At 59.4% G+C, this 21,558-nt stretch overlaps 1 protein-coding gene across 1 annotated transcript; it reads left to right on the forward strand.

Annotated features, from left to right (window-relative positions):
- The first annotated feature begins 274 nt into the window (after nt 1-274).
- On the forward strand, nt 275-11,842 carry FAM174B (family with sequence similarity 174 member B). Its single transcript, XM_056124687.1, has 3 exons — nt 275-546; nt 7,026-7,157; nt 11,754-11,842. Exons 1-3 carry the CDS (start codon nt 335-337, stop codon nt 11,755-11,757), a joined length of 348 nt encoding a protein of 115 aa, XP_055980662.1. The 5' UTR covers nt 275-334; the 3' UTR covers nt 11,758-11,842.
- Nucleotides 11,843-21,558: the final 9,716 nt, after the last annotated feature.

Consider the following 21,558-nt stretch of genomic DNA (forward strand, 5'->3'; position numbering starts at 1 on the left):
GTTGGAACGTGACCTGCAGCGCCCGCAGCGCCGCCTGCTCCCTAGGGTGGCCCTCCCCATCCCTGGTCCTTGCGGGGGGGGTTATCGGGGCTCCGGGTGGTGGCTGCCCCGCCCACGTGGGGCCGCGGCCACATCGCATGATCGAATGATCCGTCGCGACGTGTTGGCCCTTCCGGGCGCATCTGGTTCCTGACCCCGCGGCGCGCGCGCGCAGCCGCCGGGCAGCCGCGGGGGAGCTGGGGTGCGGGGAAGGCCCGGATTGGGGGTGCGGGATAGAGCCCGGGCTGCGGGGTGAGGTCCGGGGCGCGGGACAGGTGTGCCCCCGCCCCCCACCATGCGCGCCGCGTCGCTTCTGCCTCGCCCCGCCGTCGCCGTCCGCACCGCGCCGCCCGCGCCGCCGCCCGCCAACGACACCCGCAGCGCCGACGCGCTCGTCACCCGCCTGTCCGGCCTGGTCCGCGACCTGCCCGCGCTCAAGGTGGCCGTGATCGTGGCCTGCGCCTTCTCCGCGCTGCTCGTCGCCTGCCTGCTGCTGCGTGTGCTCAGGTGGGGCCCCGCGGGGCGCGCGCCCGGGCCGGAGCTGGAGCTGGGGACCGGCGGGGGGGGTGTCCCCGCAGCGCCCCGAAACCCGCTCGCCCCCGGGGGACAGAGGGGGTGTGCTTTCTGAACCCCCCCTTACAAAGGAGCCGAAAGATCCGGCCGCTCCTGGCTTCCAGGCGGACCCGCTGGAGGTGGCCGGCCCCTTCTCCGCCGTTCCATTCTCCTCTCCGGAGACCAGACTGCGGGGAGGCGCAGAAAGGATTGTTGTTGTTGTTGTTATTGTTGTTTTTTGATCTGTTTGGTCGGTTGGTTTGGGGCCATACCTGCTCCTGGTATGGCTTACTTCTGGCTCTGTGCTCAGGGATCACTCCTGGCGGGGCGCTGTCCCCCCACCCCCAGATCGGTTGCATGCAGGGCTGGCTCCAGCCAGCCTGGGGGTGTCCTCTATGGGGCTTGGAGCTGGACTCTGGGAAGGCGGCCTGCGGAGGAGGGGGATTGTCTCAGTACTGGGGCGTAGGTGGAGAGGTGGGGGTCTGGGAGAGGCTTTAGGGGGGGCCGGCTCAGGCTGGAGGGAGGACGCAGCTCCCCAAAACAGTCCCGAGGTGAGCCCTCATGCCTGGGAAATCCTGATGGGGGGAGGGGCAGCGGAGCAGATGTGTCCGGTTGCTAGGGGCTCTCCGCGTGTGCGGGTCACTGACCGCACCCCCTGGGAGCGCCCAGCCCCAGTGCTGGGTTTGCTCAGCCCAGCTGCTTTGTGTTGTCAGGTTTGTCCTGGAGGGGCGGGGTGCTTCCCTATTGGCGTCTGTTCTCGCTGCAGCCTGACCTGGATTTCCTGGGGGACCAGCTGCATCCAAGGGAAAACAGACTTGGTGCCCAGTCCCGCCTCCGTGGCCTCTGGCCCCCTCAATCTCCCGGTGCACCACTGCCAGACCCCCCTCCCCACTGACACCCACTTCCCACCCCAACCCCTCACTCCCACCCCCCCACTCACCAGCTTCTCCCCTAGACCCTCCCTGGGTGTGGCAGTTGGGGACATCCAGGCTCTGGCCCCTTTATGGTGTCTCCGAGTGTCCTCTCTGCCCCTCACTTGCTCTCTGCCCATGGCCAGGACACATGGCCACTACGCCCAGCTCCATGCTGGTTCCTCCGCAGTGGTGGACGCCCCATTATGGAGGGTCAACCCCAGCTTTGTGTCTGGGGGTGTCACTCCTGGGGGACCCTGGGTGGCTTAGCTTGTTCCCTTAGCCTGGTGCTCAGAGGCCTGCTGGGCAGGATTCTGTTCTAGAAAATTCTACAGGTTGGGTCCAGGTGGTCTGTACTCTGCTGCCTCCTTTTCACTCCTCCCCCGGTAACCCCCTCCCCAGGTTCCTGGGGGATGCGCCCCTCACCCTCATGCCTACACCCCTTCCTCCCTGGCTTCTCTCCTGTCCTACTCCCCATCCTGCTGTGTCCACCCTCTGGTGGGGGTTTTACCCCTGTTCCCTCTCTTGTCCACCCACCCTCTATGGGGTTCATCCTCCCTCTGCCCCCAAACCCTTTAGGGTGTGGGTGAAATTCAGACTTCGTGGCTGGGCCTGTCTCTCTTCCTCAGGAGACCCCACCTGAGCTCTGTCCATTGCTTCGGCCCTCTCGGACCCTCACAAAGTTTGCCTTGTGCTCTCGACCCTCTACCTGGAGGCCCTTTGGCTTGTAGACACCTCTTGCTGTTTGCCTGTACCCCCAACCTGCCCTGGCTCCCCCCACCTTGTTCCCAAAGTTTCCCCAAGAGAAGTGTCACTGCACAAGGCCCATTTCCTCGGCTGATCAGGCAACAGGTTCTCGTGAGCTGACGGGCTTCGGTCTGAGTCTCTGGCACCTCGATTGGCTTCGTGCCCCCACTGGTGCCTGCCCCGGGCATTTTCGGGGCCCACTGAACTCCCCAGGGTCTGAACTTGTTGGCACTGTTCAGCACGCCCGTTGGCCCAGTGCTTGGCAGGCCCTGCAGACTGTGAGGTGGGAGCCTAGCACCTCCCCCAGGGAAATCTGGGTGTTTGTTTGGGGCTACATCCAGCAGTACTCAGGGGTTAGTTTGGGTTTGGTGCTCAGGGATCACTCCTGTTCGTGCTTGGGGGACCTTTTGGGGTGCCTGGCATCTGCGCACGTTTCACCGTGAGCTTTTATTCTGCTGTGGGATCCTGGCCCTAGAAAGGGCAAGGAAGGTGGCTTTGCAGGCAGAGCACCCCATCCATGGGGAGGACCCATATCTCTATAGTGTGTGTGTGTGCGCGCGCATGTGTGCGTACATGTGTGTGTGTACGTGTGCATGTGCGCATGCGCGCGCGTGTGTGTGAGTTTTTGGGAAGGGATGAAGGGACGGAGGGAGAGAGAGAGAAAGATACTGCCTGGTTGGCCCAGGCTGTCTTGCTACTTGATGCAGTGTTGACTCCGGTTTCAACAAAGCACCTTTGTCTCAGCAGTGGGGAACCCGCTCTGTGTTGGGTGGTGTTGTGCCTTGGGTCCTGTCGGGAATCATGGGGGGGGAGAGGGTGCCCGGATGTGGGACTCCAAGCATGGGTGGAGATGGGCCCTCTCACTTTTTTTCTGTGTGCCCTGTGCTCGCTGATGAAGTCAGCTGGACACTCTGAGACCTTAGGCGGAGGGGACAGTCCTTCTCTCTGTCTTTATTGGAAGAGAGAAATGAGGACAAAACCCAGTGGGAGCTGTATTTCCCTGAGATCTTGGGGGTGCCACCCCACCCCTGCCTCTGGGTTAGTCGCCAGCCTTGCCAAGTGACCTCTGTCCCGGATCTGTCTTGGCTGCATGCCCAGTCTTTTTATCTGGGAGGTGGCCTCCCAGGTGCCGCCTGGGGCGTGGGGAGGGAAAATTCTTCTCAGCCACCTGACATCCCCCAGCTGTCACTCATGGGCCAGTAGCAGCAAAGGTCCATCCACCCCCCACCTGCTCCCCCTCACCCCGGAGACACTGGGACTGGCCAGGCCAGTGTCTGAACATCACCCAACCTCCTACCTGGCCCCAGGCACCTGTCCTCAACTAGCGTATCTGTATCAAGAGGTATCACTTATCCTAGAGGTCACCTGGGAAGAAGAAACAATGAAATAAACCCACTGGACATCAGTGCTTCTCTTTGGGACCTGGAGAGTGGAACAGAGTCCTGCTTAGAAAGCACCACCCTGGGGCTGGAGCAATAGCACAGCAGGTAGGGCGTTTGCCTTGTACGCAGCTGATCCGGGTTCGATTCCCAGCATCCCATATGGTCCCCTGAGCACCGCCAGGAGTAATTCCTGAGTGCATGAGCCAGGACTAACCCCTGTGCATTGCCGGGTGTGACCCAAAAAGCAAAAAAAAAAAAAAAAAAAAAAAAAAAGCACCACCCTCCTGACCTGAGGCCAGAGCGATAACACAGTGGGGAGGGCGTTTGCCCTGCACGCAGCTGACCTGGGTTTGATCTCTGGCATCCCATAGGGGCCCCCCAGCACCTCCAGGAGTAATTCCTGAGTGCAGAGCCAAGAGTAAGCCCTGAGCATAGTCAGGTGTGACCCAAAAACTCCCCCCCCCAAATAAAGCAAAGCCCCCTTCAAGGCTTTGGGGCAGGAATTGATGATGTTTTCACCCACCTCTTGAATGCAGGTAGTGAGGGTTCAGAAGCTCCGGAAACGCCAACATACAAAGTCTTTTTCGTTTGTTTTGTTTTGGGGTCACATTCAGCAGTGCTCAGGGTTCTGAGCTCATGAATCACTTCTGGTGGGACTGGAGGGATCCAGTGGGATGCCAGGGATCGAACCTGTGCCAGCCGCTTGCAAGGCAAATGCCCTCCCTGCTGTTCTATCACTCCCGCCCTGACACACACATACATCTCAGTGGAACGAAATCGTTCTAGGGCTTGGGTTCTGCTGTGCTGGAACTGGCTAGACGGAGTCTTAGGTCCTTAGGGAAAGTGGAAAATGCCCCAGAAAATTCAGTAACCTTGATCACTTCCTGCACATGCAAGAGAAAAGTATCTTTTAGGCAAGAGCGCTAGAACAGTGGGGAGGGTGTTTGGGCTGCATGTGGCTGACCCAGGTTCCATCCCTGGCATCCCATAGGGTTCCCCGAGCACCACCAGGAGTAATTCCTGAATGCAGAGCGAGGAGTAACCCCTGAGCATCTCCAGGTATGGCCCAAAAAGAAAGAAAGAAAGAAGGAAGGGAGGAAAGAAAGAAAGAAAGAAAGAAGGAAGGGAGGAAAGAAAGAAAGAAAGAAGGGAGGAAAGAAAGAAAGAAAGAAAGAAGGAAGGGAGGAAAGAAAGAAAGAAAGAAAGAAAGAAAGAAAGAAAGAAAGAAAGAAAAAAAAGTGTGTCTTTCTCCTTGCGATGGCACTGTTTGTAGGGGTTTATGGAATATGAGGGAGTGGAGATGCTTCTCTCTCTGTGTCTTGCCGGCAGCCCTTGGAGCAGAGGTGGGGGGAACCATACAGTGGTTCGGGGGGAATCGGGGCTCTCAGAGCAAAGCCCCTGGAGCCTTCCCCCAACCCTGTACTTGTGACTTGTGCTTGTGCTTGCGGGGGAAGGGGTGCGCTCTAGGCCTGAGCCCCTCCTGGACTTCTCCCCACTGGGGTACCAGAACCTGCTAGGGCCACGGGCAGGCTCTAAGACGCTGTGCTTGCTGGGGACTGAGGTGGGGGCCATGAATTGGGCTTGGAAATGGGAGCCCCTGTGTGGTCTGGCCTGGGACAGCCTCTTGGAGGAAATGGGAAAACTGTGGGCCTGTGGGGTGGGAATTCCAGGCCCCCCCAAGAGCCACACCTGGGAGCTATTGAAACAGACTTTGATTTTTTTGTTTCTGTTTTTTTTGGGCCAGTCCTGGCAGTGCTCAGGGATCATTCCTGGCAGACTTGGGGGACCGTATGGGATGCTGGGGTGTCAAACCCAGGTCAGCCGCATGCAAAGTTGAACTAGACTCAAGGGGACTTTAGGTTTCAGGAGGCAACTTGCTCAGATGCCCCCACACAGGGAAATTGCCTCCCGGTCATGGGCACTGAGACTGGGCCCTACTAGCACTCCCAAAGCGAGTGCTCAGCTGGGAGGGGAGGACTTGTTTTGTGTGATTATCTTGCATGGGGGTGGGGGGAGAAGGGCCTATGACCATACCCCTCTGGGGCATCCCAGCCGTACCCCCTGACCCCTAGCAGGGGGCCAGCTTCTGATTATCCGTGAGTCAGACGCACCTTTGGGCAAACACACCTGCCGGCGCCAGGCTGGGTTTCCGCATGCACAGTGTGGGTGGAAATGTGTGTTTTGGCGCTAGCTCTGGTTCTTCTAGAAATAACACCAGGACTGGGCCGCCGGGTTGACTTCAACTCCCCCCCCCCCCCCCAACCCGTCACTCTCTCTAACCTGTCACTTCAGTTGTGGTGAAGAAAGGGGGCGGGTTGGGGCTGGAGGATAGAGCACAGCGGGGAGTGCCCTCACCCTGCTCGTAGAGCACCTGGGTTTAGTCCCCAGTAACCTATATGGTCCCCTGAGCACCACCAGGAGTGATACCTGAGTGCAGAGCCAGGAATGATTTCTGAGCTTCGCCGGGTGTGGCCCCCAAATAAAACACAAGCACACGGAAGAAAGGGAGTGGAACAGGGCTGGGCTAAGGGGTCCCCTCCGTGGGGGCAGGCTACGCTGAGTCTCCTGCTGCAGGTGATGATACTATCTGTCCCCAGGCTTCTGCTATGCTCTGTCCGGGGGGCCCCCAGCTCAGCCCCATATCTCCTCTGGTTGTGGACACTCCACTCTTTCTAGAATGAGGTGCTGCCTCTTTGCTCATGCACTGTCTGGTGTGGTGCATACTGGGGCAGGGTGACACTCCATAGTGAAGACCCACACCCACACCAGGGAATCTGGCAGTTCCCGGTCAACCATGGCCATGCTCGGGTAACTCGGGGACCACCTCGGTGGGTCCCATGGCCTCTGAGCCATGCCATTATTTTTTATTTCTTTTTAAATTGTGTTTGGAAGCCACACCTGGAGATGCTCAGTGGTTACTCCTGGCTCTGCACTCAGAAATCACTCCAGGCGGTGGTGGGGGACCATACGGGATGCCAGGGATAGAACCAGGTCAGCCGCATGCAAGGCAAAAAGGCAGGCTAGTGCCTTCCTGGCTGTACTATTGTTCTATCTCCTCCGACTTTTTTTGGTGGTGGTAGTGGGGATTGTCCTACAGCTTGCAGTGCTCAGGGCTGAGTCCTGGCTGTGCACTCAGGAATCCCTCCTGGGGGTGATTAGGAGACCATCTGTGGTGTTAGGCTCAAACCCAGGTTGGCCATGTGCAAGACAAGTGCCTTCTCCCTGCACTGCGGAGGTATCCCCGTGTCTCAGCGTGTGGCGGGGAGGTCATCATCATCTCTGCAGGGTGTGTGAGCCACGGGAAAGATCAGTGACGTGCTGTGGTGGTGCGCCACCCCCCCCCCCCCCCAACCCCCCCTGCCCAAGCTCAGGCTTCCGTCATCTCCTCTGCCAGGTCGGGGCGACGGTCAAAGAAGCCCCGCAAGTATGACATCATCACCACCCCGGCCGAGAGCGTGGAGATGGCCCCCCTGAATGAGGATGAGGATGATGACGAGGACGCCACCGTGTTTGACATCAAGTACAGGTGGGGATGTGCCAGGCATGGTGGTGTGGACGTGCCTGTCTGTTTATCTATGTTTTTTTTTGTTTTTTTTTTGGGGGGGGTTTGGGTCACACCCGGTGTTGCTCATGGATTACTCCTGGCTCTGCACACAGGAATTACTCCTGGTGGTGCTCAGGGGACCCTAGGAGATGCCGGTGATGGAACCCAGGTTGGCTGCATGCAAGGCGAATAATACCTTACCACCTGTGCTATCACCACTCCAGCCCCACGTTTTGTTTTTCAAGCCACACTCAGGGCTCTGTGCTCAGGGATGACTCCTGCCCGGTTTCGGGGGTGGGTGGTCCTGCGAGGTGCTGAGGATCCAATCTGAGTTAGCTGCATGCAAGACAAGCGCCTTCCCCCGCTGCCCGCTGTCCTCTGGCTCCAGCCCTCATCAGCTTCTATATCTTCTGGCTTTGTGTTTTTTTTTTCTTTCTGCTCCTTGGGCCTTTCTTTTCTCCTTTTCCTCATCTGTCCTGCTGGAGTCTGTATTCTCCCTTTGAACAAAGCAGCATCTGTTAGCTCCCTGGATTTCCACCCCCCCCCCCCCGCCCCCCTTCCACCTCTTGCCTTCGTTGATTGCTCAGGGCTCGGTTCATTTTCCCAGCTGCCCTTCAGGGACCTCAGGGCAACCGGGGCTGTTTTTAGTGGCTCATCTTCGCTGTTCGGGGTTGGACTACCTGGTGTGGGTAGCTCAGAGGACACTGTTCGGTCCTGCGACCCCAGGCCTCTTGAGCACTCAAGTGACATCCCTTCTGGGGCTGATGGAGGCTCAGAGAGATGAGACCCCAGACCACCCCCAGCAGGAGCCCTGGGAGTGCATTTGCCTCTTGGACATCTGCTTCTTGGCAGCTCCCATCCCCCTCACTTACCCTCAGCACGCAGGGTCAGCTGAGAAAGAAGAGGCCAGTGGCGGGGCTCTCTGCTGGGAGGCGTCTCCCATCTGCACGGGGCCATCTGGACGCTGGGTCCAGCTTTTCTGTTTGGAACCTGTCTGACAGTGTTTCCCCCTTTCCTCTGCCTTGCCTGGGGCGCTGCTGCTGCCTTTGTGAGTGAGAGAAGGGGAGACACCTTGTGGGGCGCCCCTGGGGGTGGCGGGACGGTACCAGCCTCCAGTTACAATTACTGCATGTGCCAGGCTCCAGGAACATCCCAGGACTGGAGAAGGCACTAGAGGGGGCTGGTGGGTACTTTCCTAGGGAGGCATCCCCTCCCCACGACGTGCCTCCCCCCCCCCCCCCCCCGCCCCCTCCCCGCCATCAGAGAAGCCGGGCAGTACTGATCCACCAGACAAAGGCCTCCAGCGTGGAGGGCCAGATGTGGGGCCCAAGTCATCTACAGCCACCAGTTTCCAGCTCTGCACTTAGAAGGGCCCAGAGGGGGGAAGTCACGAAGGCTGGGTGGGTGTTTGGGGGTGTCCCTGTAGTTCTCAAGGCCTTTGGGGCTTAATCTTGCACACAGCTGTGGCTGACTCACTGTTTGTGACCTTCCTTATTTCAGGAGACGTTGACACCTCCCCCATCCCCTGTTTATCCTGGTGGCTCTGTGTAGCTGGGACAACCATCGCCCTGGGAGGCTCAGCTGGAGAGACCGGGCCCATCTGATTTAGAAAAGATGGGGCCTCGGGGGCCATGGCCAGGTGGTCCAGAAATGTCAGCTGTCCCTCCGGCTCATGGATGGTGCTTCCCGGAGGACAAAATTAGAAAATGGGGGCCGTTCCAGGGGCTGGAGAGATAGTCCAGTGGGGAGGTTGCTAATCTTGCATGCAGCCAACCCAGGTTTGATCGCCAGCATCCCCTGTGTTGTCTGAGCACTGCCAGGGGTGATGCCTGAGCATAGAGCCAGGGGGAACCCCTGAGTGCTGAGCATTGTAAGGTGTGACCCAAAACCAAACAAAAATGTGTGGAAATAGGGCCGTCTCAGCAGCCAATGCAGGCAGCCAGACCTGGCATCTTGTTCTTGGAACAGAGGACCTGGCTAGTGGGGCTGGAGTAATAGGACAGTGGGGAGGGCACTTGCCTTGCACACAGACAACCAGGGTGTCTGGTGTCCCACGTGATCCTAGCATCCCACAAGGTCCCCTGAGCACCGCCAGGAGTGATTCCTGAATGCAGAGCCAGGAGTAATTCCTGAACATTGCTGGGTGTGCCCCCCCCGAAACTGCCCCCACAAACAAGCCTGCCAAAGTGCAAGGCAAAAGCCTTCCCCACTGTGCTAGCATTCAGGCCCCTAATAAGCTACTCTTTTGTTTTGTTTTGCTTTTTGAGTCACACCCAAGGATGCTCAGGGGTTACTATTGGCTCTGCTCTCAGGAATTACTCCGGGGGGGTGGGGTGCTCAGGTGACTCTACGGGATCCAGGGATTGGACCAGGGTCATCCGTGTGCAAGGCCCTCCCTGCTGTACTATTGCTCTGGCCCCTAATCTGCTACTTTTTAAATTTTTTTATTATTTATTTATTTATTTTTTGCTTTTTGGGTCACACCTGGCAATGCACAGGGGTTACTCCTGGCTCTGCATTCAGGAGTTACTCCTGGCGGTGCTCAGGGGACCATATGGGATGCTGGGAATCAAACCCGGTCGGCCGCATGCAAGGCAAATGCCCTACCCGCTGTGCTATCTCTCCAGTCCCCCGCTACTCTTTTTAAAATTTTATTTATTTATTTTAAATGCGGGCTGGAGCCATAGCACAGCGGATAGGGCGTTTGCCTTGCATGCAGCTGACCCGGGTTCGATTCCTCCGCCTCTCTCGGAGAGCCCGGTAAGCTTCTGAGAGTATCTTGCCCACACGGCAAAGCCTGGCAAGCTACCCGCGATGTATTCGATATGCCAAAAACAGTAACAACAAGTCTCACAATTTGTTGTGAGATGTTACTGGTGCCTGCTCAAGCAAATCGATGAGCAACGGGAGGACAGTGCTACAGTGCTACAATTTTAAATGCAGGAGTACTGCAATTTATTCAGCCATTGATTACACTGATTGAATTGGGCATAAACTCCACATTACTTAAAACATTTTTTTTAATTGAATATCCATGAGATAGACCATTACAAAGCTGTTCATTATTGGGTTTCAGTCATACAATGATCCGGCACCCATCCCTCCACCAGTGCCCATTTCCCACCATCCACCACCACCTCACCCCCCCACCCTCAGCCTCCCTCTCTGGGAGTCACTTTCCTTGTGGCTCTCTCACTCCTTTTCCTCTTGTGCATTATGGTTTTCAATAGGGGCGCTGAGAGGTCCTGGTGTTTGTTCTGGGCATTCGGTATTTGTATCGGGATGGTAAGACTGGAGTAGCTTTTCAATTGGGTGGCAGCTTTGGGGTGTGGATGTGATTGCTGAGGTTTCCGGAAGTTACAGGGAAACGGAGGGAGGTAGCCCATCCCGACTCCAAGAAAGCCTGGAGATGTCAGTCACAAAAGCCACATACCAGAATTTTCAGCAGATTATGTCTTGGTGAGGTCCATCCAGAGACAACGGAGTCAGGCTGTTGGCATGTAATCAGGTACCCTTGATGCTGAATATCCTGAATCCGGCCGATGGTGCTGTGCCCCTGTCGGTTTCTGTCATGCCCCAACACACTTTTATAAATCTATATATTATATAGTAAAATGCCTATATGGTATCTTATTCATAAACAAGTAGGCTGAGTAAAGGGCATGTGTTTCCTCTTTGCAACTCTGCTGTTCATCCGCAGTGATGGCAAAATTGAATTATTTTGGGTGGGGGATTGGATCTCTTATCTGTGCTTGGACACCCAGGGGCTATTCCTTGTGGTACTCATGAGCCAGATGCCACCTGCGCCCTGCGCTGCTGGGGATGGGGCTCGGGGCCCCTTGAGGCAGCTCCGGATGAGCCCCTCTGGCTTTTTTTTTTTTTTTACTTTTTGGGTCACACCCAGGGATGCTTAGGGTTACTCCTGGCTCTGCACTCAGGAATTATTCCTGGCAGTGCGCAGGGGACTCTATGGGATGCCAGGGATCAAACCTGAGTTGGCCAGGTGCAGGGCAAACGCCCTCTGGCCCCGCAATGAGCCCATTTTTTTTTTTTTTGCTATTTGGGTCACACCTGGCGATGCACAGGAATTACTCCTGGTTCATGCACTCAGGAATTACTCCTGGCGGTGCTCAGGGGACCATATGGGATGCTGGGAATCGAACCTAGGTCGGCCGCGTGCAAGGCAAACGCCCTACCTGCTGTGCTATTGCTCCAGCCCCAAGCCCATTTTTTTTTTATTATTATTATTGACCAAGAAAGATCACAGAGAAGGGTCCTTGACAGGTGAAATCCAGAGGGTCAGCCCTTGGGGTTCCTGGTGCTGCATAGGGGAACTGTGCGGACTGGGTGGAATTTTGCAGAAAATATTGAGCCCTAGCTTAATGAAGGACACCCATTGAGGGCATAATAGGGAGGAAGGTAAGGAAGAAAGAGGGTTGTAGCACGTGACTATGAGTGAGTTGGGGGGCAGAGGGGTCAGGCCAGAGGTATGGCCTGCAGGGCAGTTCCATCTGGAGAAGCCCCAAGGGGCCAGGTCATTTGTCTCCTTCTGTCTGGACACTGCTTCCTTTCTCCTAGGTGAAATTCGGTCTTGCTGCTGGTGCCTGGAAGAGCGTGGATCAGCGACCGTGAGAAGCATCTGGAAGCGTCACATCCCAGGTGTCAGCCCAAAGCGAACTCTTTCTAAAAAAAATGGAACTCTGGCCTGGTGGTGGGCGTGGCAGGCTGCTCAGAACGTCCCCCTGAAGGACTCACCCCGGGACGCCCCTGGACCCGGTCACTTCTCCCACAAGCGTGAAAGCGACCAGTTATTACCACGGTTCCCTTAAAAACCACCACCACCACCACCAAAACAAAGCCAGGACCCCAGAAACCAGCCGTTTATTTCGAATCTGAGTCTGTTCTCCCGCATCTTCGAGGTTCTAGAACCTTTGTGGGGTGGGGTTTCTGGTCTGTGTTGGGCCTGGGAGGTTGGCAAGAGGCTCACAGGGAAAGCGCTCGCAGGAGCTGGGGCCCAGCGTGGCATCCCCGTCGGGGAACATGCTCTCCCTGGAAACCGCTCGGAGAAGCGCGTGCCGGGTACCTATGTGGCCGTGCGTGCGCGTGCCCCTCAGTGTGTGCGCGTGCCTGGGAAACGACTTCTTGCGCATGCATACGACCACATCCCTAGAATCCTCCCCAGCCGGCCACGTGCTGGGCAGACCCGGGGCTCCTGGGCTCCGGGGATTTGCCCGGGCCGTGCCATTGGAATAAGCCAGTGGACGCTGCAGGAGGCTCTCGACCTGCACCACCTCCACCGCCAGGGCCCCAGGAGCTCAATGACGAGGGTCTCTCCTGCACCAGGGGTGGGGCGGGGGTGCCCAGACCCCCATGGGCTCCTGGAGGAGAGACCTGGACACCCTCGGCCTCGCCAGCTGGGCACGGAACACCACGGTGGGCTGGCCTTTCCAGGGGCCGTTGCAGGCCGTCTGCACGCAGCCCCAGGCGCGCCGTCGCTGGCCCCCACTCACCTTCCTGGGATCTCTGTCCGTTGAGTGTCTCCAAACAGAACCAGCCATCCTGACGCCTGCCCCCGTGCCACCTTTGAATCCCATCTGTCACTCACACCTGCTATTGTTGGGGAGGGCATAGCTGGCCATCGCGAGAGGCCCCTGTGTTGCCGGAGATGGACCCCAGGGTGCCTCAACTTACCGTTTCTGCCCTCTTCTCCGGCTCACCGGGAATTTGCATTCTTTGCCCGCTTCCAGCCCCGCATTCTGGGCTCCCCAGAGTTATTTGGTGAGTTTGGTCCTAGGGACGTGGGTCTAAGGATGCTGGCAGGGTGCGCCGACACAAGGGTCCCTTTGCCCATGGACACCCCCGAACCCAGTTCCCCTCCCCCCTTCCCAAGGACTCAGGCAGTGCACATGGCTTGGAAACAGGCTTTATTCTACGTTCAGGGTTTGGGGCGTGGGCCCCTCTGCCCACCATGGGCCCCTCTGCCCACTTTGCAGCATGCATCTGGGTCCTCACACCCCTTGGGCTCCTGGAGGTAGCTAAGGACCCTGCTGCAGTTTCCAGGTCCGGGGGAGTCTCTGCAGGACGCTCCTCTGCACACCCGAGTGCTTGGGGGAGCTGGAACACCCCAGCTCCAGCCCTGGGGAAGATCCGGGTTTGGGCTCGTGCGCTCCCACCTCATCTACACTTTTCTCATCTGTAATATAGGGGGGCAAGCTTGTGCCTTGGGAAGGGTGTGCAGGCAGGCACACGGGGGTCCTGAGGCCAGGGCCTGCTTGCTTTCCTGCCCTTTCCTCCAAGAGCCGTGCTGGGATGGGGGTTTTGGGGAGCCTTCCCCTGGAACTCATGTGTCTGGCCTGTGCCTCGGTGGCTCACAACTGTTTTCATCTGTACCTGGTGCGTGCAGGGTTCGTGTGGGGGGTTGTGAGTCTGAGCAGTGATAAAAAGTGGCTAAAGTGGGCGGCGAGTGCAATGCCCCACTCTCTCTGGCCCAGTCCTCTGCAGCCGGCACCCTCAGCACTGGGCCCAGGATGCTCATGCGCTCACTGTCACCTGTCACGACTGGAGGGCTGTGTGGCTTTCTCAGGGGGCCGCCCTGGCCGCCGAGGTGGGGGGAGCAGAGCCTGTCCAGTCCTCGCACACCCACACTCTCCCTTCCAAATCGCAGCCTGTGGCACCCTGAGCCTGGGTGTGTCAGTAAGACCAGGCTCCCCTTGTCACCGCAGGGTGGACCTGAGGGGAGTGGCCAAAACAGGGGACCCCGGGGGCTGCCCCTGAATCCCCCTGCCGGAACTTGCGGGGTTTAGGTGTAGATACACCCAGAAAACTGCCACGGGACACTCAAAGTTGGGGGCCTTGCCGGAGTCCGGGTCTTGTCCCTACTTCCTCCTGGCCCTGTGTTGAAGGTGACACGATTCTGAGACTCTCATCAGTTTCTCTGTCTTGACGTTGCTGCCCCCCACCCCAAGTACCCACTTTTTGCTGCTCACTCCCTCTCCCACTGCCATGGTGTGTGTGTGTGTGTGTGTGTGTGTGTGTGTGTGTGTGTGTGTGTAGTCTCAGGGGTGTACCAGTCAACATCTCAACATGCTCCTCTCTCTCTCCTTACTACACTTGGGGTCACTTTCCAGGGTAAGAGTTTCTGCAGTGCCTGCCCGGGGTTCCAGGTTGAACAGAAGTGTTCGGTACCTCCCACATCCAGCTGCTGCCGCAGTCCCACCCTCCCCCGCCCCCCAGTGTGATCTTCCCCTCCCGGCAGGCCCTGACCCCAGAGGGTCTGTTCGCAGCTTTACCCCCATGTGCCGCTTGTGGTGGGGGTGGGAGGGGCAGCTGGGGCTGGGCACCCCCCACTTGACACTCAGTCCATGCCACTGTTCCTTTTGCAGGAGGCACATTCTCAGCCCGGGGCCAGGCAGCTGGCATCTGCCAATGGGCGCACGGGGCCTGTGAATGAGTGAGATAAGGGACATGTTACTTGCTGTCCTCCACCCTCCTCCAGACGTTGGCTCTGAGAGCGTTGAGGGAGACGGGGGGGGGGGGGGGGGCTTCGGAAACACAGCTTAGAAGATACAGACCCAGGAAGAGCACTTGAGCTGTGTATGGGGGAGGGGGAGACCCTCCCTGCTGACAACCCTGTTGCCGGAATCAGCGTCCAAGATCCAGGCCAGCAAACCTCTGAACAGGCTTTTACATTATGGCGGGTGGGAGAGGAGGTCAGGGGGTAGTGGTGGGCCGGATTTCAATCCTGGGGGGCCGTTGGCTTGTGGCTGAGTTTTTCCTCTGGGGCAGAGTGGGGGCTGTCCCCAAGTCCCTGCTCCATGGAAATACGTTTCCCCTCGCCAGCCCTGATCTGGGGCATACGTAGCACCCCAGCCGCTGCTCCCAGGGCAGGACAGGCAAGTAAGTCTTGGGGTGCCATGGGGGGGGCCAAGGAAAGGCTCCCCCTTGCCCCTTTGGTCCCCGCAGCCGGTTGCTGAGTGCTTGAAACGTGCCCACTGGGGCCCATGCTAATGTCCACACTCACTGTCTTGGTCGTGGGGTGCAGGCAGACTCCAGCCCGCTCGCACAGGGCGAAGCAAAGCCCCCGTGCCCTGGGCAACTTCTAGTTTCTGTGGGAAGGTTCCTGGGGCAGGACAAGGAGCTGGGGAAGTTGGAGGAGCCCCTGAGAAGCTTCTCTGTTCCCTGCCCACCCAGGGCCAGGCCCAACCTTCGATCCCCCGGGCAGAGGGGAGGCAGGGGGTGGGGAGGAGCAGACACGTCAAGGTCCCAGCAGAAGGACCTTGTCTCAAGCCAGCTGGGCACAGCCTCCAGGCAGCGGGCGACATTTACAGGCAGGGGGTCCTGAGCAAGACCCCGTTCCATCCTCAGGAAGGAAGCAGCTCTGGGGGATGTGGACCCTCTCAGAGACCCCTCAGCCTCCTGGCCTCCACTTCCCGACACAGGGGAGGAGGGCTGCTCCGGTAATTCCCCTGGGTCACATCTAGGGGACCTTCCCCCAACCCCCCACTCCGTGAGAGTTGTGGGGACTGGGGAGTTCCGAGGCAGGCGGGGACTTCCAGTCTCTTCCTAAACATGAGAAGACGGGAGAAGACGCTCCCCACGGCTGGGAAGGGCAGGATTTGGGTCCAGAGCGAGTCTGGGGGATGGGGGGAGGGGGCGGGATGTACTTCCATTTTAGTCCAGTAAGGGAAGATAGAGATAAAGCTTTCCCAGGGCTGGAGCGATAGCACAGCAGTTAGGGCGTTACCCTTGCATGCGGCCGACCTGAGTTCGATTCCCAGCATCCCATATGGTCTCACAAGCTCCACCAGTAGTAATTCCTGAGTGCACGAGCCAGGAGTAACCCCTGTGCATCGCCGGGTGTGACCCAAAAAGCAAAACAAAAACAAAAACAAAAACAAAAAAAACCAGACGTTTTCCTCGTCAGAGAGAGCCTGGGACTGGCTGCCATCCATGCGAGGGCCCCTCTCTCCTGGACTCTACTGGTATGTTTGTGCGTGTGTGTGTGTGGGGGGGGGCGCTGCGTGCATGTGTGTGGTTCATAAATGACATTTTCAGTTTGCAGATGCAGTGAGAGGGGCAAGCCCCCCACGGCACCCCGGCCCAACCAGGGTAGGGAGGAGCAACCGGTACTAGAAACACAAGTGACCTCTGGGCAGACAGTGCCTGAGGGGTGTCGCCACCTGCCAGGCCCCCTTCATTCCACCACACCTGGCCTGCCTTTTTCAGGGCTTCAGTTGTCCCCTGGGGTCCCTCCAAATTCTCGCCCAAGGGAGTCTCCCCGAGGGCCAGCCCCTCCCCCACTGGTCTTTCCCTCACGATGACCCAGACACCCTCCACCCTGTTCCCCCACCCACCCCATGGTGTCACAGGGTCAGCTGCGCTGGATGCAGCCCCCCGGACCCTGACAGACAAGAGCAGGGGAATCCCTGCCAGGGGGTCAGCGGGGACTCTGCATCTTCTCTCCTTCCCTGTCCTCCTCAAGGTGGGCCCTGGGTCTCACAGTCTGGGGAAGATCCAGTGGGCTCCCGCCCTGAGCTCGGGGTCTGTGGGAGGGGTGTGTGGGGGGGCGTTCACAGAGTCCAGCCCCCTCATTCTACACTTGAGGAAAGCGGGACCCCCAGCCTCCCCCCTGCAGCCTCTTCCTCCAGTTCTTCCTTCTACACCTGCACCTCATGGCCTTCCTGCCGTGGGGGGGCGGGGGGGGGAATCCCCTACATCCGGATGCTCGGCAGGAGACAAGGTACCCCTGCCCCTGGGGCAGAGAACCAGATTTGGACCCGCGGGGGGGGGCGATGCTCCCCAAGTTCTATAGGAGCCAATATAGAGGAACTGGGATGGGGGAACAGAAGCAGGTGCTGGGGGCGGGAATGGGGCTCTGGTAGGCGTGGCTTCAGCAGGCCCCGCCCACGCAGGAGTGGCCCAGCCCCACACGCTCCTGGCCTGAATCTTTGCATTTCCAGAAAGCTCTGGGAAGCAAAAGTGGGGGATGAACTCCAAGGCCCCCACCACCCCTACTTCCCCTTCCCCGTGCCTAACAGCTCCGAGTTTCCATATGTGAGGGCGTCCAGAGCCCTGCACAAGACCGTCCGAGGCGCCCGGTTGTGCCCTGGCAGGCGGCCAGAGGCGCTTGGCCGGAGGCCCTTTTCTCTGGCCCCCACAGAGCCAGCAAGTGACACCGAGTTAATGAGGTCTTTCTCTTCCCTGGGGAGGGGTGCAGAGAATCACCTCTGTGATATGCGAAGAAGAAGCCCCGGCCCCAGGCCCCAGCGCTGCCCCCTGCCACAGGGGTGAAGTTGTACTGGAGCGAATTTGTGGGCAAGAGAGGGTCTCCCTGGCTCCCTGAGGGTCTCCCAAGGCAGCAAAGACTTCAGAAAGTACTACAGAGTCATCTTCATAGCCCGCCTGTGGGCGGATGGGTCTCAGGAGGAGTTTTCCCCTTCTCCTCCCCACCCGTGGGCGGGAAATCGAGAGCCGGTGGCATGGGGGGGAGGGGCAGGGAGTCATTGTGGGGCTGAAGGACGGGTCGGTCTCCCTGGGGTGGGGGCAGGATGCGCATGCTGTGTGGCTCTGTGCCTGCGTCTTTGGTAGGGGGTCATCACGCTTCACCAGGCATGTGGCAGAACTCCAAAGCCACAGAGCAAAGATGCCGAGGTCTCAGTCTCCCGGGCTAAGCACAGAGTTTCGCATAGTCCTTAGTGGTGGGGGTGGGTGGGGGAAGCCAATCTAATCCCTGGGGAAGGGAATCCCCAGGAACAGGCACCAGTTCTGTAGGGGCTTGTGTTTCTCTGTCCCGGGAGCCCGGGGGGGGGGGGGGGGGGGGGTGTGTGTGTGAAGATGCTGGTTTCCTTGGGACAGAGGAAATGGGGGGGGGCATTTGCCTTGGAACAGCAACTGGGAGAGCAAAAGGGAGCTGCCCCCTGCCTCGTGCCTCCTCCCCCGAGCATGAGCCCATGGGGGGAGGGTGCCCGACCTTCCTCCTGACCTCAGGTACACCACCTGCATCTTTAGTGTGGCGTCCTGCCCTGACGCCCTGCCCCAGGCCCTCCTCCCTCAAGCGCCCCACCCACGAGAGCCCCAAATGTTGTCGCCAAACTTTCAGGCGCTCCGCAATGCCAACAGATTAAAAGTCCAAACTCTTTAACTTGCTCTGGGTGCCCGCCGGCTGCCGCCTCCCTCCCTTCTCCTCTCTTTCCCCTCCCCCTCCCTCTTTCTCTGAGCCTTGTGGGGTTTCTCCACAAGTGGGGTGCACCAGTCACAGAGCAAACAGCAGTGCCCGGCTTGGCACTTACTGCGGTGCCCTGAGGCCTCCCTGGACACTGTGCCTGTACACCACCGGGCGTTGGGGGTGTGTGGGGGGTGCCTGTCAGGGCTTGGCCAGTGTTGATGGTGACAGTGCTAGTAGGCTGAGCCCTGCGCGGGTGGGCAGCCTGGGTGTAGTGGCGGTGCACTTGACTTTGTAGCGTGGAGGATCCACGAGGCAGTGGGCCTGGAGCGGGACTGAGGAGGTGCCTGGTGCAGAAGCAGATAGGAAGAGGGATTGAGACTTGGCCCCTCACCCCAACCGCAAACCTTGGGGGTCCTGGGAAATGCTGAGGTTGGTTCCTGGCGCAGCCCTGAGGGTGCTGCCAGGGGAACATGGGTGGCCCCTGAGGGCTCCGAGGAAGGAAGTGGGGGTCTCCCTGCCAGCCAGTGTGGGCAGGGCCCGTGGGAAAGGAGAGGGAAGGACTCTGAGGAGATGATCATAGAGTTGGGCTGACCCTGGGAACCCCTGCCCCTGCCTCCCTCCCCCACGCTATTGCCAGCCAGGAGGAGTGCTAGAATGGGATACAGACAGTGGACAGGTGGTGCGACCCCCGACCCCACTTGCTCTAGCTCCGGCTGGTTTCAGCAAAACCCGCACATGGGTTCACCGGTGGCCTACAACGTGCAGGGCGGGCTGCTGTGTGAGCGTGTGTGTGGGGGTGGGCATCTCCGTGTCCCAGCAGGGCACTTGCTTCCCCTGCCTTTATTGGGGAGAGGGGTGTTCTCCTGCAGGATCCCTGCCAGGAGGGAACTTCCACTTCCCACCATGTGCAGGGAAGCTTTTTTCCAACTCTGCCACCAGTCTCTTCTGGGTTGGGGGGTTCAGCTTGGCGGGGCATGGGGGGTTGGGATCTGTTTTTGGTTCCCACTCAGCTGGGCTGGGGGTTTTCAGCCGACTCTCCGGATTCTCTGTCCCAACACCCTCCAACCCCCATCCGCCTGCCTCCCATGCTCTCAGGCACCAGATCAAAGCAGCTTTGAGGGGACCAGGGCTGGGGGGGGGTATTTGTCGTAGGGAAGACACTGTCTTTAGAGGCCAGTGGAGTGTCCTCGGCCTAGCCCCCTCCCTACTTGCTTTTAGGGGGACCTGGGGGGTCTTGCCTCAGGGACCCTCTGGCACGGCTGGTGGGGTTCCCCTCTCTCCCCGGCTGCGGTGAGGCCCCAGGAGGGGGAAAAGTTTGGGGATGAGGACACGGGGCACTTCGTGGGGGGCGGTGGCGGGCGGCTCTGAGCCGGTTCCCACCTTCAATCCCTTGGGGCCTACTCGTGCCCACCTCTGTGAACCAGGACAGTGGTAGGGGATGGGGGGCCGCCAACTCGGTCAGCAACCTGTGTGTCCCCCTGGAGGACAGAATGAAAGAAAACGGAGTCCCTGAAACCTGCTGGTCCAGCAGCTCTGGGGCGGGGTGTGGGGGCCCTCTGCCTGCAGCCACTCAATCCCCCCACCCCCACAGCTGCTTGGTTCCCCCACACCCCTGTCAGCCGCTCAGCGCCCCCCACTCCTTTGCAGTCGCTGCCAGCTGCTAGGTCCTCCCTGCTCTCAAGCCCCTCTCGATCCTGCATGCAAACTTGCTTCAGTTTGATGGAGGCCCAGGCCCAGGAGGACAGGTTTCTGGGGAATCCGCTAGAACCTTCTAACCAGCTCCAGGGCCCTGGCCCTGGGGCTCCCTGTACTGCCCTGCCCTGGAGGTGTTTTGAAGTGGGGGCCAGCGGCAGGGATGGGGGTGTCCCATTAGCGCCCAGCCCAGCCCTATACTCTCCTCCGCTGGTATTTGGGGGAGGGTCTCATGTGCCTGGCCCGGCCCCCCACCTCCTGGCCCCAATTCCTGTTTCCCACGTGGAGTGCCCGAGGACAGTGTCCAAGTCCTGCTGTTGCCCCAGTGCCCATCTGACCGCCTTCTTCCTCAGGGCACCCCTCCTATGCAGCGGGTCCATCCCTTTGGGGGCCCGCCTTCCATGGCCTTGACTGATGGCCCTTGCTCTTTCGGCCCTTTGTGGGCACTGGGCCTGGGGCGGCTGGCGCATGTCCCCCGCTGACCCCCTACCTCGCCCTGGTCCCACAGGCCTGCTTTCAGTTTGTAAGGAGCCGGCCTCCATCGATGCATTCATTCGTCCATTCATTCATTTCACAAATATTTACTGAGTGTCTCTCGGCCCCGGAGAGTCAACCAAGAGCAAGAGCACACACGGCCTGAGGGATCTGTCCCCTGCAGGGGACCAGTGCAGGTGTCCCGAGTCTTTATCCCCAGCCGGGGCTCAACTCAGACTGTCCTTGCACCTCTGCCCTGTCCGGTGAGAGCCCCTGGCACGGCCCCCACCCTCAGCCCTGGGGCCCGCTGCGTGGAGGGCGCCCCCTAGTGCCCGCCGCTGGTGGGGCATCACCTTCCCATGCAGCAGGGGTCCGGGCGCTTCCCCTTCTCTGGCTGCTGGGGTGGGGTAGGGGTCAGGTTGAGTCAGCAGCGTCTTCAAGAATGTCCCCCTCGCCCCCTTGCCCTCCACTGTCCCCCTCCTCCCTCCTCTCTCAACATCCCAACCATCCAAGCCCCTAGTAAAGAGCTTTTTACTCCCCCAGGGCTCCCCAGCCCCGCAGAAGTGGGGGGGCGGTGAGAGGCAACGCAGGACTGGTAGGCTGTCTGGAAGGCCTTTCCTAGCTGCTGTGCACCCCCACCCAGTCATCAGGGACCCCCCACACATACACAGCCATGGCCTGGCCTCACCCCCTCCCAATAGAGTTTCTCAGGCTAGGCTTGGGGGTCCAGGAGTTTGGGGCTGGTGGAGAAGGCAGAAGAGGCCTCCCCACAAAGGTTGAGTTGGTGTGTCTGGGGCACACACAGTCTATATCTGAGTGAAGGGGCAAGGGGACCCCTGGCCTGGTCCTGCTCTGTAAAATGCGCCGGTCCAGGCTTCACCCTGAGAAACCCTAGAAACCAGGGAATGGGAGCGGGGGGGGGGGGGACCTTTCTCCCCCCCGTGTGCACCCACTGCCCACATCCCACACACATTCTCAGCAGCCTCATCCCATTGGGTCATCCCATGTCCAGGACATTGGCTCATCCCATGTCCAGGCTCCCGTGGGGACCCT

This window comes from Sorex fumeus, unplaced genomic scaffold (assembly GCF_029834395.1).
Source record: "Sorex fumeus unplaced genomic scaffold, SorFum_2.1 ptg000051l, whole genome shotgun sequence".
Classification (NCBI taxonomy): Eukaryota; Metazoa; Chordata; class Mammalia; order Eulipotyphla; family Soricidae; genus Sorex; species Sorex fumeus.

Excerpts from the sequence above, each read along its gene's own strand:
- FAM174B (XM_056124687.1), top strand. The coding sequence starts at position 335 with ATGCGCGCCGCGTCGCTTCTGCCTCGCCCCGCCGTCGCCGTCCGCACC. Across the intron at positions 547-7,025 it reads CTGCTGCTGCGTGTGCTCAG|GTCGGGGCGACGGTCAAAGA; the intron begins GTGGGGCCCCGC and ends CTCCTCTGCCAG.